Raw genomic sequence first — 16,702 nt, forward strand, 5'->3', positions numbered from 1 at the left:
GTTAAATAATTTTTTCAGTAGAATTTTTCAAATGTGGTTGGATGAATTAAAGAATTCATATAATATTTATGAAGAATAATTTTAGTGATGATAATAACTGCATTCATAGTCAGACAGATCTCGACTATTTGTTAATAAAATATTTGCATATCCATAGAAATAATAGATAGGATCTTCTTTTCTTTATTTTAATATATGAGATTTTAAGGCAGCGAGCTCGCAGAAACATTGGTACGCCAGGCGAAATGCTTAGTGGTATTTCGTCTGTCTTTACATTCTGAGTTCCAATTCCACCAAGGTCAACTTTGCCTTTCGTCCTTTCGGGGTCGATAAATTAAGTACCAGTTGCATACTGGGGTCGATCTAATCCACTGGCCCCCTCCCCCAAAATTCCGAGCTTTGTGCCTAGAATAGAAAAGAATATATCTGAGGTGTTATTTTTAATATTTGTATGTTTATTTTTTCTTTAACTTGTATCCGTTGGTTTGTTTAACTTATTTAGTTATGATGCATAAGGAGTAAAACCTGGACTCTGCAGAAGGAGCTTTTTGATTGCCATGAGGGTTCATACATCAGGCTTTCCATATCAAAGCTCAAAACATCTTATGGCTTGAGCACAAGACATTCATGGATACATTCCATCAGCTCTGCTGTTGTTGCTTGATGCAAGATAAGCTCTGCTTGCCACTTCTATCGTGCTGAGCAAAGAACAAGCCATACCAAATGTTATATTCTAGAGACTTCCACACCCTAACAGAGGATGGAGACCATTTAATAACAGTGATGCTATTGGCAAAGACACATAACATGAAATTGAAGATCTACCAAAGCTAATGGGGGACAGATTTCTGATGTAGTGTAGTCAAACATTTGGTTGTAGAAAGCTAAAAATGTTTCCATTAATCGTATAATCGCTAAAGTTCCTCCTTAAAACAGACCATATTTGGTCTGTTTTATAAATTTTCACATCGCAGTTGATAATGGCCAGTAAAAAGTTTTGACAAGATTTAGTAAAAATAATTTTTTCTGGTAAAATTTTATATATACTGTGGTTTGTTAGTGCTTAAAGCTTCAGCTAAAACCAAAACATGCATGATGTGCAGCTGGAACTAATTTCTCATTTCTTCAAATTCTAACTTTATATAAAAGTTCATATTTACATATCTTAAAAGAAATTTTCCATATTGTTTTACATTTCGATTGATATTTTTCTAATTACACCTACGTCATAACAGAGTTAGTTGCTCTTCCTAATCATGGTCTAAGGAAATGTTGTTCAGAGTAACGTCCCTTGTCTACGGATGTTCCTGTTAATATCTTGAAGTTTTTGATAATTAATGTAATAGGTTTAATGATTATTTTCCTCTATCTAGCTGAGATATTCTTACTTTCTTGTTCACGTTTTTCGAGATTTTATATCCATTCTTCAGTGAAACAAGTAGGCGTTGATATAGTTGTTTGTATATTGTCAGAAGAATTAAATTTTTGTGTTCTTAGCTTACTGATAACCGTTCAACAGTGAAGTGAGCCAATAAGGGAACCTCTCCAGGCATCACTTTCTGGCTAGAAACAGCAGCCAAATCTCATTCTATTGTCTTAAGGAAAATGAAGACATTTGATAATGTAGTCTAGAATGCAATATGTCAGAATAAAAATGGGCTGGAACCTCTCCTATCTTTGGTCCATTGAATTATGGCTAATCTGGGATCAAACAACAAAAAGCACCAGTGAGATAAAAGTGGAACATGTTGCTCATCTGACAAACAGAGTTAACACAGAATGTCTGCTGTAGGTTTTGAACTCAGAACCATAACCACACAGCCAGTGAATTGAAATTAATACTGAAAATATTTTGTATATTTTAAAATAAATCCTTAAAATACAGAAACAATATTCTTTGATACTAGATTTTCTGTTAGAGGCCACAGCTGTCTGTGATAACTTAATCACATAAAGTTGTTATATCATACAATGAAAGACCACAAATTTATAGTGTGATGTAATAGTTTTATTTTCTCAAAAATGTATTTTGTAATTTTGCAGGAGAATTCCTGGCACAGAGATCTTGGCAGGGTTTGCAGCCACAACTCGGTGAGACCCCAGTTACCAAGGCAGTCGAGGGCAGCAGTGGTATCGCTTGGAAATATTCCCATGAATGTTCATAACAATTTAATAGATATATATTTAATAAACAAAATATTTGATAAAATTAAATTCTTTTCTCTGACAGAAAAAAAAAAATCTAACAACGAACAGACATTCTAATGTCTAATAACCATTTGTTTTACAGACACAGGTTCCAGTGTTGCAGGGAAGAACAAGCAGGAATTTGAATCATCTACACTATATTACTGGAGATTTGAACTAACAAGTTACATTAAATACTATTAACATGATAGAACCATTACTTTACTGTTTCAGCAAACACATTCAAAGCTGACCGAGACTGTATTTTCAACTTCAGAGTTCAAATTCTGTCAGAGCCAACCTTTTGTCTTGCTTAGGTCAACAAAATAACAGTAGAGCCAAAGGAGCTTCTATAAAGTTCTTGACTTGCTAAAAATAGCAGCCAAATCTCCCTTAAACTATATCCTACCACCTCGAAAAAATAAAAACATTGGACAATGTAATCTTGGCTCTACAAAAATACTAGATGGTCATGGCTAGAATGTATTTGATCATGGGTCTGTTTGATTGTCTAAATAACAACAAATAACTAAGTACCAGTAATGTAGCAAGATTGATTCAATTTGTTGAATCCCTTCTTAACAAGGCTTTCTCATTTCTTAAACACTCCTTTTTTTCTTTTTTACATGATTTACAAATATTTCACTGAAATGTTGTTACTTTGTCATAGAAGAACAGATGGCAGAATAAAAAACATTTGCTTCAACTCCATCTTCATGTTTCAGGGGCCGAAAATAACCATCAAAGTTATGCATCCGTTTAACGAGTAAATTGAGGACCTTTAAGGAGTTCTTTGGCCCTTTCTGATGACCAACCTTGGTTCTTTAAGGGTCCATCTGTGATTTGGATGAATGTTTCTAAAGCTGTTCTTCCTTCGGATATGACATCAATTGATCTGTCGACGCCTTGGCTTGTTTCTGTGCCACATGACTGTAGATACCAGTTACACAGGTCACCTTTGTACATCAAACTCAGAAGATGGGTGTCCGAATAAATACCTGCAGAGAAGGATGAAAATCAACAGTTTCAGATTGGTAGAAAATGAGAAGTTGTGGTGACATTTCTTAAATGTTTTAACCAGTGACGTGGGTCCTGAATGCAGAGGACAGGTAAAGGCTGGAGAGAAACGAAGCTGATATGCTCCAATGGATGTGCGACAAAGCATTGGTGTATTGAGGGAGAAGTTGAACACGAGGAATTAGATGCAGTGTGCGACATGCCATGCTTGAGGAGACCTATTGAGTCAAGTATATCAAATCAAATGGAAATCGCAGTTGTGACCCACATGCCGGTAGCACGAATAAAGCACCATCCGAACATGGCGAATGCCAGTGCCGCTTTGAGGGGCTTCCATGCCGGGAGCACATAAAAAGCACCATCCGATCATGGTCAATGCCAGCTCCTCTGGCCCCTGTGCTGGTGGCATGTAAAACGCACCCATTACACACTTGGAGTGGTTGGCATTAGAAAGGGCATCCAGCTGTAGAAACATTGCCAGATCAGATTGGGGCCTGGTGCAGCCTTCTGGCTTCCCAGACCCCAGTTGAACCGTCCAATCTATGCCAGCATGGAAAACGGACGTTAAACAATGATGATGATGACAATGGCATCAAGTAGACTTAATTTTAAAATACAATGAATCTAATCACTTTCATCATTCTGCTAACAAAACATTATCCACCAAAAATGTTTAAAAGACAATTCCTACCTTTTTTGATTAAATTAATAGTGTGCTGGCAGTTACTTTGGAATTCCTCATTATCCTGGCATTTTCTCACCAGAAACATCTTCGACAGATAATGAATTCCTTTCAAAAGATTCTGAAAGAAAAGATGGATGAAAGATTTTTAACTACTTCCACAATGTGCAAAAAAATCATTAAATCTTTTTGTCAACTTCAAGAATATGTAGAATGAAAATTATATTTAAAATGCCACACAAGAGGAGACAGCTTTCTCTCTATGTTCAACTATTACTGAGGTTGTGACGTTTTCTTTCATCAACCTAAGATATAAAAAAAGCACCCTACTGATCCTATTTAATCAATTATATTTCCTAATGTGTCTAGATTAATGTTCTCCAGTGTGGGAGGCTAAATGTCCTGTAATATATTATTTACAATTTGATGGATATTTATCCTCATCTTGTTTGTTGTTAACTCAATGTTTCAGCTGATATACTCTCCAGCCTTCATCAGGTTTCTTGGGGAAATTTCGAACCTGGGTTCTCATTCCTAAGGTATTTTTCGATGTTATTGTTATTATTATTCAGGAATCGAACTCGGAATCTTGGGGTTAGTAGCCCACGCTCTTAACCACTACACCATATGCCCATGGTGTAGTGGTTAAGAGTGCGGGCTACTAACGCCAAGATTCCGAGTTCGATTCCTGAATAATAATAATATTGAAAAATACTTTGGGAATAAGAACCCAGGTTCGAAATTTCCCCAAGAAACCTGATGAAGGCTGGAGAGTATATCAGCCGAAAGGTTGTGTTAACAACAAATAAGATGAGGAGAAATATCCGTCAAATGTAAATTCCTCTTCTCTTAAATACAGAACTGTCCTGTAATATGATGGAATGGTAGACTAAATGCCCTATGGTATGGTAGAGCTGATGGAGTGGCAAGTTAAATGCTTTATAGTATCTGATTGTGTCTCTTTATGTTTGGAATTCAAATTCCTTGTCATTCATTTCTGCAAGGATGTTAAATACCAAGGGACAGGCTAATTAACAAGCAGTGACTCTACTAACAATAAAGTTTCTTATCTATGGCTGACTGCACATCAAACTAAACACACTGTAGTAGTATTTGAACCATAAACCATCTCACCTGATCAAACATGTCTCTTGTTCTATTCCGTCTCTCTGCATCATCGTTAACAGTACTGCAGTACATGTACAGCAATGCACCCTGGCGCCAACAGATGCATTCATATATTTCTGCACCTAAGATCTCACCAACCTTCGATGTTAAATAAAAAAATGTATAGAAATGATTAAATATGAAAACAGAATTATCAATAACTTGTTGCGGAAGGAGGGCTAAGTACAAGTGATGGATGAAAGCTACCACACAGCTGAATAACGAGAGAAAAACAATTATTCAAGATTCTAGGTTTACTAATAATTATAATTATTTCTAATTTCAGTACAAGGCCAGTAATTTTGAGGGTTGGATGCTAGTGTTTACCATCAAACCCAGTACTTGATTGGTACTTATTTTACAAACCCAGAAAGGTTGAAAAACAAGGCCAACCTTGACAAAATTTGAACTCAGAATGTAAAATTCAGGGACAGATATTGCAGTTTTTTCTGATGCTCTAACAATTCAGCCAAGTTGCTGCTTTATACGATAATGACAGTAATGGTTTGTGATTTAGCTACAAGACCAGCAAATTTAAAGAGGCCAGTGCTGCCTGACTGGCTCCCATGCTGGTGGCACGTAAAAAGCACCATTCAAGCATGGTCGATGCCAGTACCGCCTGACTGGCCCTCGTGCTGGTGACCACTAAGCACTTCGCCTGGTTTGCTAACGTTTCTGCCAGCTCACCAGGTATTGAAAGGCTAAAGTAGGAGAGAGAGACAAGCACAGATGTCTCGTTATAGAGGGGATACATCGGCACCCCTCATTGTATAAGGGTGGGTGAGAGTAATAAAGATGGAGATAATTATTATGATAATTGAATAAATTTTTAATTAATACCAGAATTATCTGTCTTACCTGTTCTTGAGGAAACAATTCCTGACACAACTCCACTGGTTTTTCAAGTTGTTCTGAAACAAATGATCACTTTGAATAAACAGCAGGATATATTATTATCATTATTATTATTAGAGAGAGAGAGTGTGTGTGTGTAATTATACATGTTATTGTTATTTCTCATAAATCTGAGAGAACAAAGAAGGAAGTCCGGAATACTTACTCAGTAGATCTCTCACCTTCTCTTCACTAGAATGTTCTGGAAAATCTGTTTTTGTCAGGATAGATTCTGTGTAAAAAGTGAAATCAAGCATAGCCTGAAATCAGTTTAGAAAAAGAAGAAAAAAAGAACAGTTCCACTATAAATCTATGTGTATTAACATGTGTATTTGTGTGTGTGTGAGTGTATATATGTAGCTATGGATGTATCTCTGTGTGTGTGTGTGTGTGTGTGTATATATATATATACACACATATATATATACATACACATACAAACACACCATTATTGTTGATTCAGTTCCATTATGAATGCACATGTATTAATATAGCTATATTTATTTATTTGTACATCTCATAGGCACACAGTTACATTCAGTTTTGCTATCAATGCATGAATTTATATAAGAGGCATAAATAAACAACAGACAAACCAATGAACAAAAACCATCACAGAAATGGCAACTAATTAGGAAGAACAAGAAAGATACAACATAACAAAATCAACAAATACTGAACCACCATTAACTGGTTACATCAAGTAAGGGACCAAAAGTTGGCAACAGCAACATTGAGGCTTTCATCCAGCAGTAGACCAACAACAGCTATCATCGGTAACAAGATGTGGTAGATATGCTTTAGGATGTATAAATGTATTCACAAATAATTAAAAAGTACATTATTTACATTTGATGAATATTTGTCCTCATCTTGTTTGTTGTTAACACGTTTCGGCTGATGTACTCTCCAGCCTTCATCAGGTGTCCTGGGGCAATTTCGAACCTGGGGTCTCATTCTTAAGATATTTTTTCGATGTTATTATTGTTATCATTATTATTCAGGTCAATGCCTGGAATTGAACTCAGAATCTTGGGGTTAGTAGCCCGTGCTCTTAACCACTACGCCATATTCTCGTGGCAAAGTAGCATTGAAGATCTTGACTATGTTTTAACCAGTGAGAGAGTTTCTTAGAACTCAATAAATATACACAATGTAACAGTCAAATGTTCCACAATATAATCCTTACACTCTTTAAAATGAGAACCACTGGAAACAGGGAGGGAATTAATCAGTCAATGTCACTTTATAATTAAATTATTAATTAATTTCCTTTCACTCAGTGTTTTTTTACAAACATTTCTAAACAGTAAACCAAATACCACAGAACCAGTAATCAATAACGAAGGCAATACTTCTACCAAGTAGGCGGGGGGAGCTGGCAGAATCGTTAGCACGCCGGGCGAAATGCTTAGCAGTATTTCGTCTGATGCTACATTCTGAGTTCAAATTCCGCCGAGGTCGATTTTGCCTTTCATCCTTTCGGGGTCGATAAATTAAGTACCAGTTGCGTACTGGGGTCGATCTAATCGACTGCTCCACCACCCCTATCTCCCAGAATTTCGGGCCTTGTGCTTAGAATAGAAAAGAATATTTTTATCAAGACTAACACAGCAAGCACATCCGAGTTGTTTCCCTTGCTAACCTGGCCTAACAATTATGTTAACCTAGAATAGTTTTGTTCACAACTTCAACTCCCAAAGCAGCTTGGAAATGGCCAAAAATGTATGAGAACATTGTTGGTATAAAGTGTAGACATAATGACAGCAGCACACTTGCCCGAGCCCCTGCCCACTGACTCCAAGAAGAAGCATATTAGTGCCACAAAAGATTGCTGAATGAGGAAAATGTAAAGGAGGGAGAGAACCTACCAAGTACACCAGGCAGAGATAGAGACCAGCTATTGAAATTGGCAGGTGTAAAATTAAAACTACAATTAATGACATGAAGGCAAGGAAAGCAATATGTAGATTTTCAATACACATACATATGTACGTACATTCATACATACATACAAATGAATGTATGTATGTATACTGAAAATATTAACAGTTAATTTTCAGTGTATTGTTGAGACATGGCAAGAATAACAAGTTGAAAAAAATATGGATTTAAGTTCATAATAAAGAAAATGTAAGTCATCTTTACAAACCTTAGCAAAGAGCTGAAGCTGATGTTTCAACGAGATATTCCCAGACAATCCTTCATTACACATCAGACTGCATCTAGACAAAGTTTCATTCTTTTCTAAACACAAAAATACAAGATAAATTTCAGTGTTAAACATCTTAAAAGACCTTTTAATAATTTGTTATATGTTTGAAGAAGTGCCACTCCCAAACAGTGGAAGGAATCTGGGGTAGAGGGAGACCCAGGGAGACATGGGATGAGTTGGTGAAGCATGACCTTCGAATGTTGGGCCTCACAGAGGCAATGACAAAAGACCGGAACCTCTGGAGGTATGCTGTGACTGAGAAGACCCGGCAAATAAAGTGAGTCCACAGCTGTAACCTACACCAGTGTCACATAACCAGCCCACTCAAAAGTACCTTGGATCGTAGGGTGACATGCTGTGCTTGAGGAGACCCATTGAGTCAAGTACATCAACATCAAATGGAAATTGCAGTTGTGATCCCTGTGCCGGTGGTATGTTAAAAGCACCATCTGAACGTGGCCGATGCCAGCGCTGCCTTGACTAGCTTCCGTGCCGGTGGCACGTAAAAAGCACCAACCGATCGTGGCCATTGTCAGCCCCATCTGGCAGCACATAAAAAAGCACCGACTACACTCTCGGAGTGGTTAGCGTTAGGGAGGACATCCAGCTGTAGGAACACTGCCAGATCAGACTGGAGCCTGGGGCAGCCTCCTGGCTTCCCAGAGCCCAGTCGAACCGTCCAACCCATGCCAGCATGGAAAACGGACATTAAACGATGATGATGATGATGATGTGTGTGTGGAGAGAGGTATAGCTGGAGATGTAGCCATGGTTGTGTGTTTCAGAAGTTCACCTCCATACTGTTCGGTTATGGGTTCTGTTCTGCTGCATGATTACCTAATGCTAGAATCTCAAATTACAGCAACATTCGTCCTAAACCAGGACTGCCATGTTATGTTGGCAAACAATCTTTACTACAAAGTACTGTTGCTGAATATCTCTCATTGTGAGATTTACAAATAGTAATTTTCTAATTAACAGTTTTGGTCTAAACTGAGAATGGAACAAGTCAAAGTTACACTCCCTTGGTATGCTGCATGATGCTACAGAGACACCTGTTTGTCACTTTAACTCCATTATTTCTTCCACTTTATACAACGGCACTGCCTAAGTGCAGCTGCAAGCACTCAGCTCAAATTACTGGCTAACTGTGAACATGTGACAATAGCACTATATTTACATTGGTAAGTAGAATCAAAATTTATATTAAACTGAAGTGTACATGGATGTTATATTCATGATAAATAAATAACTGATTAATTACAATAAACATGAAGCACAGTCTGTGTTCAACAAGGTTACTTTGCAACCACATGGTTTCAGCTACATTGCCACTGCACGGCACCTTGGGTAACTGCCTTCTACTCTAGCCCCAAGCAAACCATTGCCCTGCAAGTGAATTTGGTAGACAGCAACTGTGAGGATATGTCATGTATGTGTATATATATATATATATATATATATCATCATCATTTAACGTCCGCTTTCCATGCTAGCATGGGTTGGACGATTTGACTGTGGACTGGTGAACCGGATGGCTGCACCAGGCTCCAATCTGATCTGGCAGAGTTTCTACAGCTGGATGCCCTTCCTAATGCCAACCACTCCCGGAGTGTAGTGGGTGCTTTTATGTGCCACCAGCACGAGGGCCAGTCAGGCGATACTAGCAATAGTCACGCTCAAATGGTGTTTTTACGTGCCACCTGCACAGGAGTCAGTCCAGCAGCACTGGCAACGCCCATGCTCGAATATTGTTTTCCACATACCACTGGCACAAGTGCCAGTAAAGCAATGCTTATAATTATCACTGTTCGACTAAAACCCTGCAAGGTAGTGCCACAGCATGGTCGCTGTCCAATGACTGAAACAAGTAAAGGATAAAAGTGGATTTTTAAATTGTTTTTCCAGATTTCCTGAACGTGCCACACGTCTCACAACACCACGTGGATATTGGAACCGTACACGCATGGCTATGTATGTGGTTAAGAGATTCGTTTCGCAACTACACAGTTTTGGTTTCAGTCCCACTACGCAACACCTGGGGCAGGTGTCTTCTTACTATAATCCCGAGTTGACCAAACTTTTGTGAGTAAATTTGATAGGCAGAAACTATATGGAAGGCCAGTCTCTCTCTCTCACACATATACACACATATATATATATATATCTGCACGTGTGTGCGCGTCTTTATATTGGTCCCCACAGCACTGAGACAGTCGGTTTGTTTACGTCCCAATAAAGTAGCGGTTCGGCCAAAGAAAGCGATAGAATATGTAACAGACATTAAAAGAATAAGCAATTAGATCAATTTGTTCAACTAAACCCTTGAGGGTGGTACCTCAGCATGGTCTCAGTCCACTTATTGAAACAAGTGAAGAAAAGAATAAAGTGTGTGCGTGTGTGAGCGCGCGCGTGTGTGTATATATATATATATATATGTATATAATACAAATAATATGTGAGTATATGCATATATACGCACATGTATGTACATACCTACATCTACATGCATATATAGATGCATATCTGGGTGCAGGACGTTACAAAAAACGTGGACAAAATGAGAAACAGAACATAAACAGAACACAGAAAACACACAGGTCACATAGAGAACATATATATATATATATATATATATATATAGTTATAAAAATACGTACACCTAATACAAATAACCTATTCTTACAATTAATGAATGGATTTAAGTTTTTTGTTTTTTTAATATTGTCACATAAATAGTTGATAGGGATGGAGACAGAATCTGTTGTAAGAAGAAAAGAAAAACAGTAAGCAAAGATGTTGCTGTCTCTCTGATTTGGGTGTGTGAATTTAGACCAGTGTCCAAACTAAACATACGCCTCTCGTATTTAAGTATATAAGCAACTTCTACTTAAACATTCATTCATTCATTATAAACATGTTAATTATTTGATACGCACATACATATCTCACAGGTTCTTCTATTAAAAATTTTTATAGACATTAATTTGGAATCTTTTATAATAACCATATTTTAATTACCATAATTATCTGCATTATTATTCGTTTTCAGCATCCTGTTGCAATCAGAAGCGAGTGTTTGGAGTGAATTTACAACTGTTAAAGACTTCTCGTTCGGATGACAACAAGGAGCAGCCATTATGCTGTCTGTTTGGATCATACGATTATATTTAACTCCAGCATAGACAGATATCACTGCAACTATAACGAATGGGACTTCAATCGAACCAATATTTTCCTCCGCATAATATACGCTACACCATATAAAATGGTGCAGCACGGAATTTTGTCAGTGAAGAGGTCGCGGTCTCGAAGCAACGAAAATATTTTGACAAATTAAATTTAAATGTTGAAGTGAATCTAACGATCTTTGTGTGTTATTTTAAATGGCTTATAAACACCTTCCACGCTGCAATTACCATATAAAATGTATCGCAGGTAAATTTCATTAAAAAAAAAAAACAAAAAAAAAAAACATTCATTATCAAGAAAGTTAGAAGGAAATAAAGTCGGGAATGGGGAGAATATCCGAAATTCCTCCGCAAAAATTACTTTATAGATTTTCCCCCCAAAATTCATTTCTGAAAAATTTCATTAAAAAAATATGCATTTTTAGAAAGTTATGAGGAAACAAAGTCGTGGAAGGGGTCACACTTCTGTTGATATGCCTATATTATTTGAGTGATTCCAGTTCATTCGGTCCAATATCCTGGGGTCGTTTCTCAATACAACAAGCACCTGAAGAAGGTTGGAGAAAACAACAACTGAATTACTGTGATTAAACAACCAAACTGAAGGCATTGGTCTGAATAAATCTGTGTATAATAATAAATATATAAATATTTATATTTGTTTCATGTAAAATATATAAGAGAAGGAACAGAATCATCAGAACCTGAAATTAATGTATTCATGGAATGGACGGCTAATGGATTATATGATATGAAATCATACAAAAAAAGATATACCGCTAGTTATTTCTTCCTTATGTGATTCAGTTTTATTTTACACACGCACACAATGATTGATTGGCTGATTGATTGATTGATTGATTGATCGATTGGTTGATTGATTGATTAGGGGGATAATTATAATGCTGGCTGTCACTTCATCAGAACATCACATGGGATTCTGGCTAGCTTAGTATTTCAATAATCAAAAGAAGATCAGTGAGTCATCGATTAATAGGAAGGGGACGCAGAATTAACAACAACAACAATAATAATAATAATAATAATAATAATAATAATAATAATAATAATAATAATAATAATAATAATAATAATAATAATAATAATAATAATAATAATAATAATAATAATAATAATAATAATAATAATAATAATAATAATAATAATAATAATAATAATAATAATAATAATAATAATAATGATGATGATAATAATAATAATAATAGTAATAAATGCCCTGATGCAGTACCAGGCACTGGCTCTCAAGGATTCTGATCTTAACTGATTGGAAGTGTTACCATGTATATGTTATGGGCTACAGCAAATATGTTATGGGCTACAGCAAATATGTTTGCTTTTTGTTATTATTTAGAAAAGGAAAGAAAAAATATTGTCTGTTGTCAGTTATGTCAATGGAAAATCTTTGATTCCCTACAACTGTAAAAGGTATTCACATTCCCTTAATTATGCACACCAAAAAATACTAACATTTCCTTGAAATCATTCATAGCATTATCATGGGTGTTCTCTATTAGTTATTCCTTCACTGTTCCCATGATCATTAAATATTTTATCAATAAGAATAATTATAATTAATTTTAGAAAATAATAAAGATAACAATTCGGAATAGCTGTAAATTATTTAGAAAAAAATCATCAGGACCCAGTTGATTCGTTAAAATTTTTTTTGTCTTCTCTGTATACATTTTGCAATAATAAGCGAAGTGATTGGTTAAACTTTGGTGGACGAGTATATTTCTACTGACATCTATCTATATCTATTAACAGTTGTTTGGCCGGAAATATTCACATTCTTTGAGATGTTTTATATTTCTTTACACCCACCCCCCACTTCTACATATGCCTACTGATGTTAGATTTCAACGAGACTATCGTCACTTGAGTCTTTTGAAAGTGAAGCCAACAATTCATAAACATCTCCCGAATCAATATCCTCAAAGCTGAGTTCTTTTCCAATGGTAGCAATTTCATTAATGACTTCGTTTATTGGATTTTTAAAGCCACTAAATTCATTATCGCATTCAGGCAGAAGATTCTGCCAGACCGCACCCATACAGCTAACTGGCTGTCACTTCTAATGATTTGTGAATATTTTCAATTGTTTGCTCAATATCATCTTTATCCAAAAGCACTTTCTTGGTTATAGTATTACCTGTGAGAAAGTTTTTCAAATACAACAGGTCATAGCCATTGTTCCGTCGTCCTGGTCGTGGTACAAATATAACCAGCACATTAATACAAAAATCACTGAGTCAAGAAGACTGGAAGTATTCTTATCAGGAAGTAAAAGAGCTGCAAAGTTAAATCATTTTTCTTGCAATAACTTTCAATTTCCTGCAAAAATGCGACATGAGGCAATCATCAAAGTAATCCAAGTCTTTTTATTTGATTGCTGAATGACTAAAAGTTATTGAAACATTTTAAAGGCTTTGGATCATTATTCAACAAATAAGCATTGGTTTAGATTTGAAGCCCTCCCAATGGTTAAGTGATTTTTTTTTTAATGCTTTTTAACGAGGTTATGATGCTTCACTTTTTACAAAAGGTTCTTGATGGTTATTTTAGATGAATGACTGGTTTCAGGAATGTTGAAAATTTGATGATCATAGTAATTATTTTCCTTGATTATTTTTTTATTGTGCAGCAAGATATTTAGCTGCAACGCTTTCATCTGCTCTTTCACTTCTTTTATTCTTAGGTTTTTCATTTATTTTCTAGTTTTGACGTTTTCTAATCAACTTAGAAAGCATAAGATGTCACAAAGGAATTTAGATGTCCTGGTATGGGACATTAAAAACTTACAGGTTTTCTACAAATCTTGTAAATTTCTGATTTGCCTCAAACACATATGTATTGTACAGCTTTATAATACTTTGTGTATACAGTTTAGCCATTACTGCCATACCCAAATATTTATCACAAACATACATTTTTTTTCAATTTCATAGGTTGGTCATTATCCAATGCATGTTCACATAGCTTGACCAATGGTGGTTAATAATTCAATCCAACAGCAAATCTTCATGGTTATTATTTGTGAAAAATTGTGGTTAGCTGATTAGTGAAGTTTGAATTCGGCTGTTCCTCCAAAATAACCAAAGCCATCAAAGATTTCTTCCTTTTTTTTCTCTCTGACCATTTATTTACACATTACTTGACAATATTTACAATTGTACTCACTGGGGCCAGTTTTTCTGCTTTCCAGTAGAGATAGCTATAGATGTTGTGCTTTTGACTAGGAATTTAATAGTTACTTATTCATGTTATGAGAGGAAGGGAAATTACACGTCCGTGGTAAACAAATGATTTCTCTTAGCCCAGGTACTAGCATACATAGAGAGTGTGCTGCCTAGAGCGGCCCTTCAGTTTTCCACCTAAGGGTCACCCCCACCCCACCAAAAAAAAACATATTGCCTACAGCAGACCCAAAAGTGGTGCCATGCAGGACAGAACAGCGACCAAGAAACTTGACTTCTCACAGATCTCCGACATGTTTAGCTTTATCGTGACATGCAATTACATTCATAACCTAATTTTGACAGGAACATAATGGAAAATCCACGAGACAACTTGCAATCGAATGACTGGGCTGAAATATAATTGGTTGACAATTAGGGTGATGCCGTCTGATGTGCTCTGGTTTACATCTTGGTACAAGGCTAACAAGGTTTTGATTCTGAGTTTCGTTACACATTCTGCTACCCAGTCGTTTTTTTTTTAGCAGACGTTTAAATCAATTAAAACTACTACCAAGCAACACATGGGTTTCTCTATTTTGGTTGACATGTTAGCATTCGGAAAGGCTACAGTTTAAGGGAAATCCCAAGGGTAGGGCCTTTGTTCGGGTCCGCATTAGTTTTCATCTTTCACTTCAGTTGCTCAGTTGCAATATAACAAATGATTTAGGGTAGTGGATGAAAGGGTCGGAAGGGCATCAGATAAAATACTTTGTGGTATTTAGTTATGTCCCTTCCCTTTCTGAGTTCAATTCCAATGCAGGTCAACTTAACCATAACTGTTTAGATAATTCATATTTTAAATGTCTGGTGCTCAGTGAATAATGGTGACTAACTCTTACAAACGCTGGCTGATGTTTGATGGATGGCTTTGCATTTTATGTGTAGGATAACTCTTAAAGCCACTTGTTTGTAGAATTTGTCAACAGGTGAGATGTATAAGAAACATACTAAAGGGTTTGTTTTCATTACACTCATTGAAAAGTTTCGGAAAAATTCACAGCTTATAAAGTAAAGATTCAACTAATTAGCCATCTTGAATGGCTAGAGGCTGTTGCCTGATCTGTTGATGGTGGTTTCCAAATCAGTGTAGATTTAGTCAGCTAGGAGGTTGTAAATTGAGGGAAAACTACAAATTGTGCGTGTTAAAGTCAGTGACAATGTAACAACAACCAGAAGAAGAGAGCCGAGATGAATGGTTTTCAATATAAAAGGAAAAATAGTACAATGATCAGTGATAATTAATAAGTGTGATTCATAGTTACACAGCATAAGTTTAGCTTATGGTCAATACCAGTAGCGTATGGGGATCATTGTCACAAAGTGTGCATTATGCTACTCTGCTAAAACTGCCAACATAAGTATTAAATTATCACTTAAAAATAACATACTTAATCTGTGTTTTTAGTGTATCTTATTAAATTTAGAAACATTATTAGTAGATTAATAATACTGCAACAGCAGAATGATTATAAAGAATATTTAGTGAACTCATGCATATATCTTCACGGATATATGGTGCTAGTGGAATGTTGCTCAGCCTTCGGTCATTAGCTATTATTTTGATTACTTTCCCAGTAACCCGTCATCCCTTCAGTGTCATATCCTGATACAACAGGTAGTGGGATATGCACTACTACCTCAGAACAACTGTCACATTGTTGCATTTCATAAGAACACACACACACACACGCAAAAATTGTTTCTTGTGATTAAATTACTGAGTGAATCTAATATGTATGCATGAATTTGCCGTCGTCGGCAGGTGTACGCAACACACCTAACATATCTCTGGTCAATACAATAATGGACCGAGTGACAACTCCGGGTCATATTGATTATTTTTCACTTAGTCACAGGGATCAGGGATAATTTTTGTAGGGGAAGGGGTGAAGCGTAGAATATTATTAGTGCTTGTATCTTTGAAGAGACAAAAGGTGAAGACTATTTGAACAAAAATCAAACCAATGAGGTACAGAATTAGATAACACAAAACTTCCATGCAGACACTTCTATCAGCTTCAATGACATGTTTTTGTTTTTTTCCTTTCCGTCCCTCCTTTATTCCATCTTTCTGTCAGCCTATACCATT

General features: G+C 36.1%; 2 protein-coding genes across 3 annotated transcripts in view; one reads left to right on the forward strand and one right to left on the reverse strand.

Annotated features, from left to right (window-relative positions):
- LOC106876281 (2-(3-amino-3-carboxypropyl)histidine synthase subunit 2) overlaps positions 1 to 2,893 on the forward strand; it is an 11,219-nt gene extending 8,326 nt beyond the window's left edge. The window contains exon 7 of the mRNA XM_014924774.2: positions 2,044 to 2,893. Within this exon, the coding sequence (XP_014780260.1) occupies positions 2,044 to 2,165 (122 nt within the window). The 3' untranslated portion in view covers positions 2,166 to 2,893. The remainder of the gene's footprint in view (positions 1 to 2,043) is intronic.
- On the reverse strand, positions 1,994 to 11,355 carry LOC106876282 (RAB7A-interacting MON1-CCZ1 complex subunit 1). 2 transcript variants are annotated; one of them, XM_014924775.2, is made up of 7 exons: positions 11,184 to 11,355; positions 8,100 to 8,194; positions 6,114 to 6,207; positions 5,912 to 5,964; positions 5,021 to 5,152; positions 3,896 to 4,007; positions 1,994 to 3,185 (listed from the first exon to the last, which is right to left on the reverse strand). In XM_014924775.2, the coding sequence occupies exons 1-7, from the start codon at positions 11,320 to 11,322 to the stop codon at positions 2,947 to 2,949; spliced, it is 864 nt and encodes a 287-aa protein (XP_014780261.1). In that variant the 5' UTR covers positions 11,323 to 11,355; the 3' UTR covers positions 1,994 to 2,946. The 2 variants fall into 2 exon arrangements, with proteins under 2 accessions (XP_014780261.1, XP_052827330.1); XM_052971370.1 differs by lacking the exon at positions 11,184 to 11,355 and adding an exon at positions 8,956 to 9,056.
- Positions 11,356 to 16,702: the final 5,347 nt, after the last annotated feature.

This window comes from Octopus bimaculoides, chromosome 10 (assembly GCF_001194135.2).
Source record: "Octopus bimaculoides isolate UCB-OBI-ISO-001 chromosome 10, ASM119413v2, whole genome shotgun sequence".
NCBI classification, from domain to species: domain Eukaryota; kingdom Metazoa; phylum Mollusca; class Cephalopoda; order Octopoda; family Octopodidae; genus Octopus; species Octopus bimaculoides.